General features: G+C 43.6%; 1 protein-coding gene across 4 annotated transcripts in view; it reads right to left on the bottom strand.

Moving 5' to 3' along the window:
* LOC136627259 (oocyte zinc finger protein XlCOF7.1-like) overlaps positions 1–16137 on the bottom strand; it is an 80366-nt gene that overhangs the window by 9733 nt on the left and 54496 nt on the right. For all 4 annotated transcript variants that reach the window (XM_066602194.1, XM_066602197.1, XM_066602198.1 and 1 more), the window contains one exon: positions 5687–5777. In XM_066602194.1, coding sequence (XP_066458291.1) covers positions 5687–5777 — 91 coding nt within the window. The remainder of the gene's footprint in view (positions 1–5686; positions 5778–16137) is intronic.

The following is a 16137-nucleotide window of genomic DNA, read 5'->3' as shown; positions in this document are numbered from 1 at the left end:
GCCCAGAACTGGACCCAGTATTCCAGATGAGGTCTGACTAAGGAAGAGTAGAGGGGGATAATGACCTCACATGATCTAGACTCTATGCTTCTCTTAATACATCCCAGGATTGTGTTTGCCTTTTTGGCTGCTGCATCACATTGTTGACTCATGTTCAGTCTATGATCTATTCGTATACCTAAGTCTTTTTCACATGTGCTGCTGCTTAGCCCAATTCCTTTTTAAATACTCTTTTTTACCTAGTATTAGCTATCCCTCCTAGCTTTTGTGTCGTCGGTAAATTTGATCAGTTTGCCATCAATTCCCTCCTCCAGATCGTTTATAACAATGTTGACCAATACTGGGCCCAGGACAGAGCCTTGTGGGCCCCACTTGATACATTCTTTCACTTGGATGTGCAGCCATTTATGACCCCTCTTTGAGTACGATCACTCAGTTGTGAATCCACTCAATAGTTGCTTTGTAAATCCATTATTTGGTTATTTTTTCAAGAAGTATGGTATAAGATACTTTGTCAAAAGCTTTACTAAGGTCAAGATATAGTATATCTACCGCATTTCCCTGATCAACCCCGTCAGTGATTCTGTCATAGCAGGAAATTAGATTAGTCTGGCATGACTTGTTTGTCACAAACCCCTGCTGGCTCTGGTTAACTACTCTATTCTCATCCAAGTACTTGCATACATGCTGTTTAATAATTTGTTCAAAGATCTTTCCTGGTATAGAAGTCAGGCTCACAGGCCTGTAGTTTCCTGTATCCACCTTCTTTCTTTTTTATAAGATAGGGACAACATTTGCCCTTTTCCAATCTTCTCAGACTTCTCGTGTTCTCCAGAAATTTTCAAAGATTATGGTTGAGTGGTTCAGCAATTACCTCTGCTGCTTCCTTCAGTATCCTAGGACGTAATTCCTCTGGACCTTGAGACTTGAATTTATTTTAAGTTAGCTAAGTGTTCCCTCACCATCTCTCAGATTATAGATAGCCTGCATTCTTTTATTCCCCCAATAGCCCAGGGAAGATCAGTTGATGTTCCATCTACTTTCTGAGAGAAAACAGATACAAAATAGGAATATAAAAGTTCGGCCCTCTCAACATCATTGTTCACCAATTCACCATTTTCATCCTGTAAGCATCTTTGACTTTTCTTTTGCTTTTGCCCCCCAAAATCCTTTTTTATAGCTTTTGGCCTCTGTTGCAAGCCTCAATTCATTATTAGCTTTCTGACACTTGCCCTACAGTTTCTGCAGACCCCATTATATTCTTCTTTAGATATTCCCCCTGCTTTCCATTTGATAAAACATATTCTTCTTCCTCTTTAACAAGTGCGCAAGTTCTCCGTTCATCCATCCGGGTCTCTTTAAATGCTCCCTATTCTTCCTTCTTTTAGGGATTGGTAACGATTGTGCTTTGAGAATCTCATTTCACAATATTTCCCAACCTTCTTGGACATTTCTGTCCTTAAGAACATCCAGCCATTGGATTCTTCCTCTCCTCTTTCGGAGTTCATTAAAATCTGCCTTTCTGAAATCCAACCTTGAGGTCTGAGTCTTCTCAGGTCTTCCTCCCCTTGTTATCCAACATCCAAGGATATCATGATCACTGCCTCCTAAGGTCCCAGCCACCCTTACTTCCTCCACCATTCCCTCCCTGTTGGTAAGAATTAGGGCCAAGATGGCAGATCTCCTTGTTTTCTCTTCTACCTTCTGGAAGATAAAGTTGTCACCAAGAGCGGATAAGAATCTGTTGGATCCATTACTTTTACCTGAGAGATTCCCAACAAATGTCTGGATGGGTAAAATCTCCCATGATCACTATGTTGGGCTTCTTTGAGAGCTTGGCCATCTGATGTAGAAAGAGTTCCTCCATATCTTCTGCTTGTCCAGGCGGCCTATAGTAAATGCCTACAATGGTGTCCTTTCTGTTGTTCTCTCCTTGTATTCTTACCCAAACAGTTTCTACAGAACGCCCAGCTCTGAAGCTTGAATCTCAGTGGAGATGAATGTTCTCCTAACATACAACACAACACCTCCTCCCCTTTTATTAGGTCTGTTTCTTATAGATACATTGTATCCTACAAGCCTTGTATCTCAATCATGTGTATCATCCCACCAAGTTTCTGTGATGCCTATGACATCATATTTTTCTTTCTGTGTTAGGAGCTACAATTTCAGGGGTTATTCTGACTGGCATTATGGATCAACAAGGTGGGTGTGTGTGTCCGTGCGTGTGTGGGGGTATTAAAACAGGCTGAACTAGATGGACATTGTGTTAATTCACCCCAACATACTATGTTACTATGTAATTCTCCTTGTTTGCTTCCCATGCTCTGTGCATTTGTGTAGGAACATGTTAGTTTGTGATCGGGGTCTCTTGCTCCTCTACTTACCTTCTGAATTTTTTGTCTTTGTTCTTTCTTTCCACTTCTAATAACAAGGTTCGCAAATGTATTAATTAGCTGGATAGTTTTGCTTTTCACTTCCTTTCCATACTGTATTAGTTTAAAGCTCTCCTAATGAGTGAAGCAAGGTGCCTTCCAAATATATGCTTACCTGTCAGTAAGGTACAACCTGTCTCTAGCAAGCAGTCCATCATATAGGTAATTCACGTCATACTCTTGGAATCCAAATCTTTGCTGACGGCACCATCGATGTAGCCAGTTGTTCACTTCTAGAATCCTGTTCCATCTCCTTATTCCATGGCCATACACTGGGAGGATAGATGAGAAGACCACCTGAGCTCCTAGTTCCTTCACCTTCTTTCTGAGGTCTTCAAAGTCTCTGCAGATCGTTGTAAGGTCCTTTTTTGCAGTGTCATTAGTCCTTACATGTATTAGTAGGAATGGGTGGTGTTCTGTAGGACTGAAGAGTCTTGACAGCCTAATCAGACACATCTGTGATTTGTGCCCCTGGAAGACAGCAGCCCTCTCATGAGGTGTCAGGTCTGCAGACAGCAGCCTCTGTTCCTCGCAGTAGGGAATCCCCCACAACCAGCACTCTCCTCTTCTTCACAACAGCACTTCTTTTCCTCCATCCAAGAGAATTCTCAGTGTTTACTAGACTGTTCTTTGTGGGTAGAGTCATTTCATGCTGCACCTCCTCATTGCTCCTCTGTGGTAGAACCTGGTACTGGTTCCTGATCAGTATGGGTGCTGGCTGACTCCTGATCCTCCTGCTTGGGTCACATGCTTCCATTCCTTGGCTTCAGCAGGTACACTGGAGATTTCTTTTCTTCAACATTCTAAAGACTTTCTTATGCTCTGCCAAGAAAATCCTCACCTTCCTTAATGAGTTACAATGTAGCAATTTTCAAGACTCTGCAACTTTTCCTCCAGTTGAGAGACAAGCTTACAGTCCTGAACGGTAAAGTTTGGATTTTGCTCTGGTTGGTCTGTAAACATATAGCATACGTTGCAGCTCACCATATGGCCCCTCCCCCTCCATGTTGATGTTGACTTCCAAACTTCCAAAAGTCAAGAATTGTAGCTACCTAACCTATAAGATACTATTAAGGTTTGGGGAGGACATCCCGAGCAGCTAGACCCAGCTAATTCCAGCAATCCTCACGCTTACAGGGATTCTTCACTCTTCCCAGAATGCACAGGAAATGCGCATGTTGTATAATCTGTTGTTGGGATCTATGTCTCCATGTTGTATATCCTATTATCCGGGGTCTAGGTCTCCATGTTATATATTCCGTTATCCGGGTCTATGTCCCCATGTTGTATATTCCGTTATCCGGGCCTATGTCCCCATGTTGTATATTCTGTTATCCGGGCCTATGTCCCCATGTTGTATATTCTGTTATCCGGGTCTATGTCTCCATGTTGTATATTCTGTTATCGGGGTCTATGTCCCCATGTTGTATATTCTGTTATCTGGGTCTATGTCCCCATGTTGTATATTCTGTTATCCGGGTCTATGTCTCCATGTTGTATATTCTGTTATCCGGGTCTATGTCTCCATGTGGTACATTCTGTTATCCGGGTCTATGTCCCCATGTTGTATATTCTGTTATCCGGGTCTATCTCCCCATGTTGTATATTCTGTTATCCGGGTCTATCTCCCCATGTTGTATATTCTGTTATCCGGGTCTATGTCCCCATGTTGTATATTCTGTTCTCCGGGTCTATGTCTCCATGTTGTATATTCGGTTCTCCGGGTCTATGTCTCCATGTTGTATATTCGGTTATCCGGGTCTACGTCTCCATGTTGTATATTCTGTTATCCGGGTCTACGTCCCCATGTTGTATATTCTGTTATCCGGGTCTACGTCCCCATGTTGTATATTCTGTTATCCGGGTCTACGTCTCTATGTTGTATATTCGGTTATCCGGGTCTACGTCTCCATGTTGTATATTCGGTTATCCGGGTCTACGTCTCCATGTTGTATATTCTGTTATCCGGGTCTATGTCTCCATGTTGTATTTTCTGTTATCCGGGTCTATGTCCCCATGTTGTATATTCTGTTATCCGGGTCTATCTCCCCATGTTGTATATTCTGTTATCCGGGTCTATGTCTCCATGTTGTATTTTCTGTTATCCGGGTCTAGGTCTCCGTGTTGTATATTCTGTTATCCGGGGCTATGTCTCCATGTTGTATATTCTGTTATCTGGGTCTATGTCTGCATGTTGTATATTCTGTTATCCGGGTCTATGTCCCCATGTTGTATATTCTGTTATCCGGGTCTATGTCTCCATGTTGTATATTCTGTTATCCGGGTCTATGTCTCCATGTTGTATATTCTGTTATCCGGGTCTAGGTCTCCATGTTGTATATTCTGTTATCGGGGTCTATGTCTCCATGTTGTATATTCTGTTATCTGGGTCTATGTCCCCATGTTGTATATTCTGTTATCCGGGTCTATGTCTCCATGTTGTATATTCTGTTATCCGGGTCTATGTCTCCATGTGGTACATTCTGTTATCCGGGTCTATGTCCCCATGTTGTATATTCTGTTATCCGGGTCTATCTCCCCATGTTGTATATTCTGTTATCCGGGTCTATCTCCCCATGTTGTATATTCTGTTATCCGGGTCTATGTCCCCATGTTGTATATTCTGTTCTCCGGGTCTATGTCTCCATGTTGTATATTCGGTTCTCCGGGTCTATGTCTCCATGTTGTATATTCGGTTATCCGGGTCTACGTCTCCATGTTGTATATTCTGTTATCCGGGTCTATCTCCCCATGTTGTATATTCTGTTATCCGGGTCTATGTCCCCATGTTGTATATTCTGTTCTCCGGGTCTATGTCTCCATGTTGTATATTCGGTTCTCCGGGTCTATGTCTCCATGTTGTATATTCGGTTATCCGGGTCTACGTCTCCATGTTGTATATTCTGTTATCCGGGTGTATGTCTTCATCTTTGGTCATGTGATCAGCGTCTGTTCCATCAGATTAAGAGTTGGTCAATCCCAGAATTGGAGAACTACTCCCCCTCATCAGTACAGATATGATATAATGGTAAGTAGTTCCCGCTCACATCGTTGTGCTCCATGGCTGCGCTGTAGATGTCATCATGTGTCATCGCCTACAACGGTCGGATATTTCATCCAGATTTAGTATAATGGGGGATATACAGCGGAGACTGACCGATCCCAGAGCTTATAGATCTACAGGAGTATCTGCAGCCGCTGACTGAGGAGAATCTGTGACTTCCCTGCTGTATTCAGTGGTTCCTACTCACCTGCAGGAATCTCCTCTTTACGCCGCTGATCGCCCCTCACATTCCTCTCTGTAGCATTAATATTGGGCAGATCTTCATCCGGATACAAAAGCTGTGAGACAAATATTGTAAAAGTCAGCAGCCGGTTGGAGAAGTTGTGTGGGACGTCTTACAGGACTAAACAAGATCATTATTGGGGGGGTTTGGCCTGCAGCCAAGATGGCTGGATGCGCCTAGTTGAAGCGTGAGGATGGCTGTAGTCCAGCACAGAGCAGGAGCAGAGGAGAGGTGGGGTGTGGGGATGCCAGAGAAGAGGGCGTCGCGCCGCAAAAGGAGAGGGGGGCACAGGAGGACTCTTCCGGAGTTAGGAGGCAGCTGGACTGAGGCATCCTGACAGGTGAAGACAGATAACATCAGCCAGCTCTACATTGAACTCCTACCATCCCCCTCTCATCTGGGACGCAGAGCTGAGTTTGTCAAACAGCCACCCACATCATGCCTCCTTGCTCCGCTTGCATTGGGTAACTCAGAGATGCGTCAGCCAATGATTAAATGGCTGTGACCAGTAAACCCAGCACCTGCTTTCATTGGCTGACGTAGCGTTGAGTTAACCAATCAGAGCCTTAGCTTGCTGGAGGAAGGGCATTCAAGCCCTGCATCTAGAAAGCAATGCTTTGTCAGTGTGGAGGAGGACGCGGCAACCTGCAGCAGCGCCGCAGATCCCGGTGCGCCTCAGCTTGCGAGTTTTTTGACTTGCGAGCAGGCTCGTGACATGAGTTTTTGCTCTTAAAATCAAAGGAAAAATTTGAAAAAGAGCCTGCTCGCAAGTCAAAAAACTCGCAAGCTGAGGCGCTCGTATCCAGAGGTACCACTATATAGATATATCAGGGGTCAGTACTGAGATCTCTCCCATCATCTATTATATCAAGGACTGTAACAAGGGGGCGCTCTAATAACTATGTATAATATATCAGGGGCAAGTACAGAGATCTCTTCCATCATCGATTATACCTAGGACTGTAACAAGGGGGCGCTCTAATAACTATGTATAGATATATCAGGGGTCAGTACAGAGATCTCTCCCATCATCTATTATACCCAGGACTGTAACAAGGGGGCACTCTAATAACTATGTATAGATATATCAGGGGTCAGTACAGAGATCTCTCCCATCATCTATTATACCCAGGACTGTAACAAGGGGGCGCTCTAATAACTATGTATAGATATATCAGGGGTCAGTACAGAGATCTCTCCCATCATCTATTATACCCAGGAGTGTAACAAGGGGGCGCTCTAATAACTATGTATAATATATCAGGGGTCAGTATAGAGATCTCTCCTATCATGTAATATACCCAGGACTGTAACAAGGGGGCACTGTAATAACTATGTATAATATATCAGGGGTCCGTACAGAGATCTCTATCATCATCTATTATATCAAGGACTGTAACAAGGGGGCGCTCTAATAACTATGAATAATATATCAGGGTTCAGTACAGAGATCTCTCCTATCATCTATTATACCTCGGACTGTGACAAGGGGGCGTTCTAATAACTATGCATAGATATATCAGGGGTCAGTACAGAGATCTCTCTATCATCTATTATACCCAGGACTGTAACAAGGGGGCGCTCTAATAACTATGTATAGATATATCAGGGGTCAGTACAGAGATCTCTCCCATCATCTATTATACCCAGGACTGTAACAAGGGGGCGCTCTAATAACTATGTATAGATATATCAGTGGTCAGTACAGAGATTTCTCCTATCATCTATTATACAGAGGACTGTAACAAGGGGGCGCTCTAATAACTATGTATAATATATCAGGGGTCAGTACAGAGATCTCTTCTATCATCTATTATACCCAGGACTGTAACAAGGGGGCGCTGTAATAACTATGAATAATATATCAGGGTTCAGTACAGAGATCTCTCCTATCATCTATTATACCTCGGACTGTGACAAGGGGGCGCTCTAATAACTATGTATAATATATCAGGGGTCAGTACAGAGATCTCTCTCATCATCTATTATACCTAGGACTGTAACAAGGGGGCGCTCTAATAACTATGTATAATATATCAGGGGTCAGTACAGAGATCTCTCCTATCATCTAATATACCCAGGACTGTAACAAGAGGGCGCTCTAATAACTATGTATAATATATCAGGGGTCAGTACAGAGATCTCTCCCATCATCTATTATACCCAGGACTGTAACAAGGGGGCGCGCTAATAACTATGCATAGATATATCAGGGTTCAGTACAGAGATCTCTCCTATCATCTATTATACCCAGGACTGTGACAAGGGGGCGCTCTAATAACTATGTATAATATATCAGGGGTCAGTACAGAGATCTCTCTCATCATCTATTATACCCAGGACTGTAACAAGGGGGCGTTCTAATAACTATGCATAGATATATCAGGGGTCAGTACAGAGATCTCTCTATCATCTATTATACCCAGGACTGTAACTAGGGGGCGCTCTAATCACTATCTATAGATATATCAGGGGTCAGTACAGAGATCTCTCCCATCATCTATTATACCCAGGACTGTAACAAGGGGGCGTTCTAATAACTATGTATAATATATCAGGGGTCTGTACAGAGATCTCTCCCATCATCTATTATACCCAGGACTGTAACAAAGGGTGCTCTAATAACTATGTATAATATATCAGGAGTCAGTACAGAGATCTCTCCCATCATCTATTATACCCAGGACTGTAACAAGGGGGCGTTCTAATAACTATGCATAGATATATCAGTGGTCAGTACAGAGATCTCTCTATCATCTATTATACCCAGGACTGTAACTAGGGGGCGCTCTAATCACTATCTATAGATATATCAGGGGTCAGTACAGAGATCTCTCCCATCATCTATTATACCCAGGACTGTAACAAGGGGGCGCTCTAATAACTAGGTATAATATATCAGGGGTCCGTACAGAGATCTCTCCATCATCTATTCTACCCAGGACTGTAACTAGGGGGCACTCTAATAACTATGTATAGATATATCAGTGGTCAGTACAGAGATTTCTCCTATCATCTATTATACAGAGGACTGTAACAAGGGGGCGCTCTAATAACTATGTATAATATATCAGGGGTCCCTACAGAGATTTCTCCTATCATCTAATATACCCAGGACTGTAACAAGAGGGCGCTCCAATAACTATGTATAATATATCAGGGGTCAGTACAGAGATCTCTCCCATCATCTATTATACCCAGGACTGTAACAAGGGGGCGCGCTAATAACTATGTATAGATATATCAGGGTTCAGTACAGAGATCTCTCCCATCATCTATTATACCCAGGACTGTAACAAGGGGGCGTTCTAATAACTATGTATAATATATCAGGGGTCCGTACAGAGATCTCTCCATCATCTATTATACCCAGGACTGTAACAAGGGGGCGCTCTAATAACTATGTATAATATATCACGGTCAGTACAGAGATCTCTCCCATCATCTATTATACCCAGGACTGTAACAAGGAGGCGCTCTAATAACTATGTATAGATATATCAGTGGTCAGTACAGAGATTTCTCCTATCATCTATTATACAGAGGACTGTAACAAGGGGGCGCTCTAATAACTATGTATAATATATCAGGGGTCAGTACAGAGATCTCTTCTATCATCTATTATACCTAGGACTGTAACAAGGGGGCGCTGTAATAACTATGAATAATATATCAGGGTTCAGTACAGAGATCTCTCCTATCATCTATTATACCTCGGACTGTGACAAGGGGGCGCTCTAATAACTATGTATAATATATCAGGGGTCAGTACAGAGATCTCTCTCATCATCTATTATACCTAGGACTGTAACAAGGGGGCGCTCTAATAACTATGTATAGATATATCAGGGGTCAGTACAGAGATCTCTCCCATCATCTATTATACCCAGGACTGTAACAAGGGGGCATTCTAATAACTATGTATAATATATCAGGGGTCCGTACAGAGATCTCTCCATCATCTATTCTACCCAGGACTGTAACTAGGGGGCGCTCTAATAACTATGTATAATATATCAGGGGTTAGTACAGAGATCTCTCCTATCATCTAATATACCCAGGACTGTAACAAGAGGGCGCTCTAATAACTATGTATAATATATCAGGGGTCAGTACAGAGATCTCTCCCATCATCTATTATACCCAGGACTGTAACAAGGGGGCGCGCTAATAACTATGCATAGATATATCAGGGTTCAGTACAGAGATCTCTCCTATCATCTATTATACCCAGGACTGTGACAAGGGGGCGCTCTAATAACTTTGTATAATATATCAGGGGTCAGTACAGAGATCTCTCTCATCATCTATTATACCCAGGACTGTAACAAGGGGGCGTTCTAATAACTATGCATAGATATATCAGGGGTCAGTACAGAGATCTCTCTATCATCTATTATACCCAGGACTGTAACTAGGGGGCGCTCTAATCACTATCTATAGATATATCAGGGGTCAGTACAGAGATCTCTCCCATCATCTATTATACCCAGGACTGTAACAAGGGGGCGTTCTAATAACTATGTATAATATATCAGGGGTCCGTACAGAGATCTCTCCATCATCTATTATACCCAGGACTGTAACAAGGGGGCGCTCTAATAACTATGTATAATATATCACGGTCAGTACAGAGATCTCTCCCATCATCTATTATACCCAGGACTGTAACAAGGGGGCGCTCTAATAACTATGTATAATATATCACGGTCAGTACAGAGATCTCTCCCATCATCTATTATACCCAGGACTGTAACAAGGGGGCGCTCTAATAACTATGTATAGATATATCAGTGGTCAGTACAGAGATCTCTCCCATCATCTATTATACCCAGGACTGTAACAAGGGGGCGTTCTAATAACTATGTATAATATATCAGGGGTCTGTACAGAGATCTCTCCCATCATCTATTATACCCAGGACTGTAACAAAGGGTGCTCTAATAACTATGTATAATATATCAGGAGTCAGTACAGAGATCTCTCCCATCATCTATTATACCCAGGACTGTAACAAGGGGGCGTTCTAATAACTATGCATAGATATATCAGTGGTCAGTACAGAGATCTCTCTATCATCTATTATACCCAGGACTGTAACTAGGGGGCGCTCTAATCACTATCTATAGATATATCAGGGGTCAGTACAGAGATCTCTCCCATCATCTATTATACCCAGGACTGTAACAAGGGGGCGCTCTAATAACTAGGTATAATATATCAGGGGTCCGTACAGAGATCTCTCCATCATCTATTCTACCCAGGACTGTAACTAGGGGGCACTCTAATAACTATGTATAGATATATCAGTGGTCAGTACAGAGATTTCTCCTATCATCTATTATACAGAGGACTGTAACAAGGGGGCGCTCTAATAACTATGTATAATATATCAGGGGTCCCTACAGAGATCTCTCCTATCATCTAATATACCCAGGACTGTAACAAGAGGGCGCTCCAATAACTATGTATAATATATCAGGGGTCAGTACAGAGATCTCTCCCATCATCTATTATACCCAGGACTGTAACAAGGGGGCGCGCTAATAACTATGTATAGATATATCAGGGTTCAGTACAGAGATCTCTCCCATCATCTATTATACCCAGGACTGTAACAAGGGGGCGTTCTAATAACTATGTATAATATATCAGGGGTCCGTACAGAGATCTCTCCATCATCTATTCTACCCAGGACTGTAACTAGGGGGCGCTCTAATAACTATGTATAATATATCAGGGGTCAGTACAGAGATCTCTCCTATCATCTAATATACCCAGGACTGTAACAAGAGGGCGCTCTAATAACTATGTATAATATATCAGGGGTCAGTACAGAGATCTCTCCCATCATCTATTATACCCAGGACTGTAACAAGGGGGCGCGCTAATAACTATGCATAGATATATCAGGGTTCAGTACAGAGATCTCTCCTATCATCTATTATACCCAGGACTGTGACAAGGGGGCGCTCTAATAACTATGTATAATATATCAGGGGTCAGTACAGAGATCTCTCTCATCATCTATTATACCCAGGACTGTAACAAGGGGGCGTTCTAATAACTATGCATAGATATATCAGGGGTCAGTACAGAGATCTCTCTATCATCTATTATACCCAGGACTGTAACTAGGGGGCGCTCTAATCACTATCTATAGATATATCAGGGGTCAGTACAGAGATCTCTCCCATCATCTATTATACCCAGGACTGTAACAAGGGGGCGTTCTAATAACTATGTATAATATATCAGGGGTCCGTACAGAGATCTCTCCCATCATCTATTATACCCAGGACTGTAACAAAGGGTGCTCTAATAACTATGTATAATATATCAGGAGTCAGTACAGAGATCTCTCCCATCATCTATTATACCCAGGACTGTAACAAGGGGGCGTTCTAATAACTATGCATAGATATATCAGTGGTCAGTACAGAGATCTCTCTATCATCTATTATACCCAGGACTGTAACTAGGGGGCGCTCTAATAACTATCTATAGATATATCAGGGGTCAGTACAGAGATCTCTCCCATCATCTATTATACCCAGGACTGTAACAAGGGGGCGCTCTAATAACTAGGTATAATATATCAGGGGTCCGTACAGAGATCTCTCCATCATCTATTCTACCCAGGACTGTAACTAGGGGGCACTCTAATAACTATGTATAGATATATCAGTGGTCAGTACAGAGATTTCTCCTATCATCTATTATACAGAGGACTGTAACAAGGGGGCGCTCTAATAACTATGTATAATATATCAGGGGTCCCTACAGAGATCTCTCCTATCATCTAATATACCCAGGACTGTAACAAGAGGGCGCTCCAATAACTATGTATAATATATCAGGGGTCAGTACAGAGATCTCTCCCATCATCTATTATACCCAGGACTGTAACAAGGGGGCGCGCTAATAACTATGTATAGATATATCAGGGTTCATTACAGAGATCTCTCCCATCATCTATTATACCCAGGACTGTAACAAGGGGGCGTTCTAATAACTATGTATAATATATCAGGGGTCCGTACAGAGATCTCTCCATCATCTATTATACCCAGGACTGTAACAAGGGGGCGCTCTAATAACTATGTATAATATATCACGGTCAGTACAGAGATCTCTCCCATCATCTATTATACCCAGGACTGTAACAAGGAGGCGCTCTAATAACTATGTATAGATATATCAGTGGTCAGTACAGAGATCTCTCCCATCATCTATTATACCCAGGACTGTAACAAGGGGGCGTTCTAATAACTATGTATAATATATCAGGGGTCCGTACAGAGATCTCTCCATCATCTATTATACCCAGGACTGTAACAAGGGGGCGCTCTAATAACTATGTATAATATATCACGGTCAGTACAGAGATCTCTCCCATCATCTATTATACCCAGGACTGTAACAAGGGGGCGCTCTAATAACTATGTATAATATATCACGGTCAGTACAGAGATCTCTCCCATCATCTATTATACCCAGGACTGTAACAAGGGGGCGCTCTAATAACTATGTATAGATATATCAGTGGTCAGTACAGAGATCTCTCCCATCATCTATTATACCCAGGACTGTAACAAGGGGGCGTTCTAATAACTATGTATAATATATCAGGGGTCCGTACAGAGATCTCTATCATCATCTATTATACCGAGGACTGTAACAAGGGGGCGCTCTAATAACTATGTATAATATATCAGGGGTCCCTACAGAGATCTCTCCTATCATCTAATATACCCAGGACTGTAACAAGAGGGCGCTCTAATAACTATGTATAATATATCAGGGGTCAGTACAGAGATCTCTCCCATCATCTATTATACCCAGGACTGTAACAAGGGGGCGCGCTAATAACTATGTATAGATATATCAGGGTTCAGTACAGAGATCTCTCCCATCATCTATTATACCCAGGACTGTAACAAGGGGGCGCTCTAATAACTATGTATAATATATCAGGGGTCAGTACAGAGATCTCTCTCATCATCTATTATACCCAGGACTGTAACAAGGGGGCGCTCTAATAACTATGTATAATATATCAGGGGTCAGTACAGAGATCTCTCTCATCATCTATTATACCCAGGACTGTAACAAGGGGGCGTTCTAATAACTATGCATAGATATATCAGGGGTCAGTACAGAGATCTCTCTATCATCTATTATACCCAGGACTGTAACTAGGGGGCGCTCTAATAACTATGTATAGATATATCAGTGGTCAGTACAGAGATTTCTCCTATCATCTATTATACAGAGGACTGTAACAAGGGGGCGCTCTAATAACTATGTATAGATATATCAGGGGTCAGTACAGAGATCTCTCCCATCATCTATTATACCCAGGACTGTAACAAGGGGGCGTTCTAATAACTATGTATAATATATCAGGGGTCCGTACAGAGATCTCTCCATCATCTATTATACCCAGGACTGTAACAAGGGGGCGCTCTAATAACTATGTATAATATATCACGGTCAGTACAGAGATCTCTCCCATCATCTATTATACCCAGGACTGTAACAAGGGGGCGCTCTAATAACTATGTATAGATATATCAGTGGTCAGTACAGAGATCTCTCCCATCATCTATTATACCCAGGACTGTAACAAGGGGGCGTTCTAATAACTATGTATGATATATCAGGGGTCCGTACAGAGATCTCTCCATCATCTATTCTACCCAGGACTGTAACAAGGGGGCGCTCTAATAACTATGTATAGATATATCAGGGGTCAGTACAGAGATCTCTTCCATCATCTGTTATACCCAGGACTGTAACAAGGGGGCGCTCTAATAACTATGTATAATCTATCACTGTCAGTACAGAGATCTCCCCCATCATCTATAATACCCAGGACTGTAACAAGGGGGCGGTCTGATAGTCAGTGCAAGGTTGGTTCTCAGGGAGTGAGGACGTGTCTGGAGCCTCTCCCTCTCCCAGGGGAGTGAGGTGGTTTTCTGGGCTGCTAATGCTCTCATCTGGAGCACCCCCTGTCTCTCGGGGAGAGCCAGGGAGGGACATTGGAGAGCAACTGGCCCAGAATGCTATCTGGAGTTAGGGGGATCTCAGCGGATAAAGGAGAAACCAGCCAGTAACTGCTGCCCAGTGGAGGAACTGTGACTGTGGGTCGAGAGGCGGAGCAATGAGCCGGTGGCACAGTATAACGCCCGTGTCTCCCGCCATATAAAAGAATATGAGGCAATCTGTAGTAAAATAAAACCGCTGCAGAAGGAATTACAAGGGGCGAAAGCGCTGGCAGAATCCCGCCAGAAACCCAAAGGGCAGGATTTTATTGAAGAAATGAAGCAGGTTAAAGAGAACATCAAAGAGTTAACCAGGAAGAAAGATCATACTGAGCAATGGTGGGTCAATGGCAGAGTGATTACAGAACCAAGAGCACTTGGACAGATGGCGGAACCTATCAGGAATGGAGCTGCGGAGGCCCACCTCCCTAACAACCAGCGTGACAGTCGAAGGGGAGGACTCCAAGCAACAGCAGACGCCAGCATTGCAGGCAGCATCAGGAAACCCAGGTGGGTCGCAGTGGGAATCCCAATGCAAGGGGGAAGCCCAGGAGGAGGAGTTCTCATCTAGCCTGACGCATCCCCCACCCTGTACATTGTCTGAGCAGAGCGGGGAGGAAGGTGATGCTGGCAGCCTGCTGATGGCAGAGATCAGTAAGATGGAGCTCCCGTGCATCTATCTAGCTTCAACTTCGGAGATGACCTCCCTCGGGAGGACCGGCAGAAGCAGACCAGGAAGAAGCAGGTGGAGGTGGTGATTAAGCGCTATGTACCCCTTCCCAGCAATGTAATCCCTGCAGCTCGGCAGTGCCTGCTGCTCTTCTGGGGAAGGGGATAGGGGCACAGGCCATGAGGGTCCAGTGAGGATAGGCAGGAAATCAGCCCAGAAGGTGGCAAGGGAAAGGGTGGAGTCTGGGAGGACAACTCTTGTCCCTGCCCCTCTAGGGCAGCCTGCCACGGAGGCTCCTCGACAGAGCGATTTGGTGGAGGAGGCCAGGAGACTTCAGATGTAGAAGGATGAGTCCACTTATTTGGGTTCCCATCCAGAAGACTGTCTGGATGGGAATAAAGGGAAGTGGTTAAAGAGAAAACAAAAGAAGGGTGCAGGAAAACATAAGGGGTTGAGTAGATCTTCCCCTGCCCCAGGCCGGGTACTGTTAGAAGGGCAAGCCTGATCCCCTCTGGTTGCCCACTCAGTTATCAACCTCTTGGAGGAAACCCCAAAAGCCACTCAGAAGAGCGGGTAGAGGGAAAACTGAGGAAAGGAGGTGGGCCGCAAGAGGGCATTGTCCCTTCTTCTCTTGGGGGACCTGCACCCCTGGGGGTAGAGGGTGACCCAGTGCCACCAGACAAAGGTGGGGCTTCTTC

This window comes from Eleutherodactylus coqui, chromosome 5, assembly GCF_035609145.1.
Source record: "Eleutherodactylus coqui strain aEleCoq1 chromosome 5, aEleCoq1.hap1, whole genome shotgun sequence".
NCBI classification, from domain to species: Eukaryota; Metazoa; Chordata; class Amphibia; order Anura; family Eleutherodactylidae; genus Eleutherodactylus; species Eleutherodactylus coqui.
This window is presented reverse-complemented; position numbering and strand designations above follow the sequence as displayed.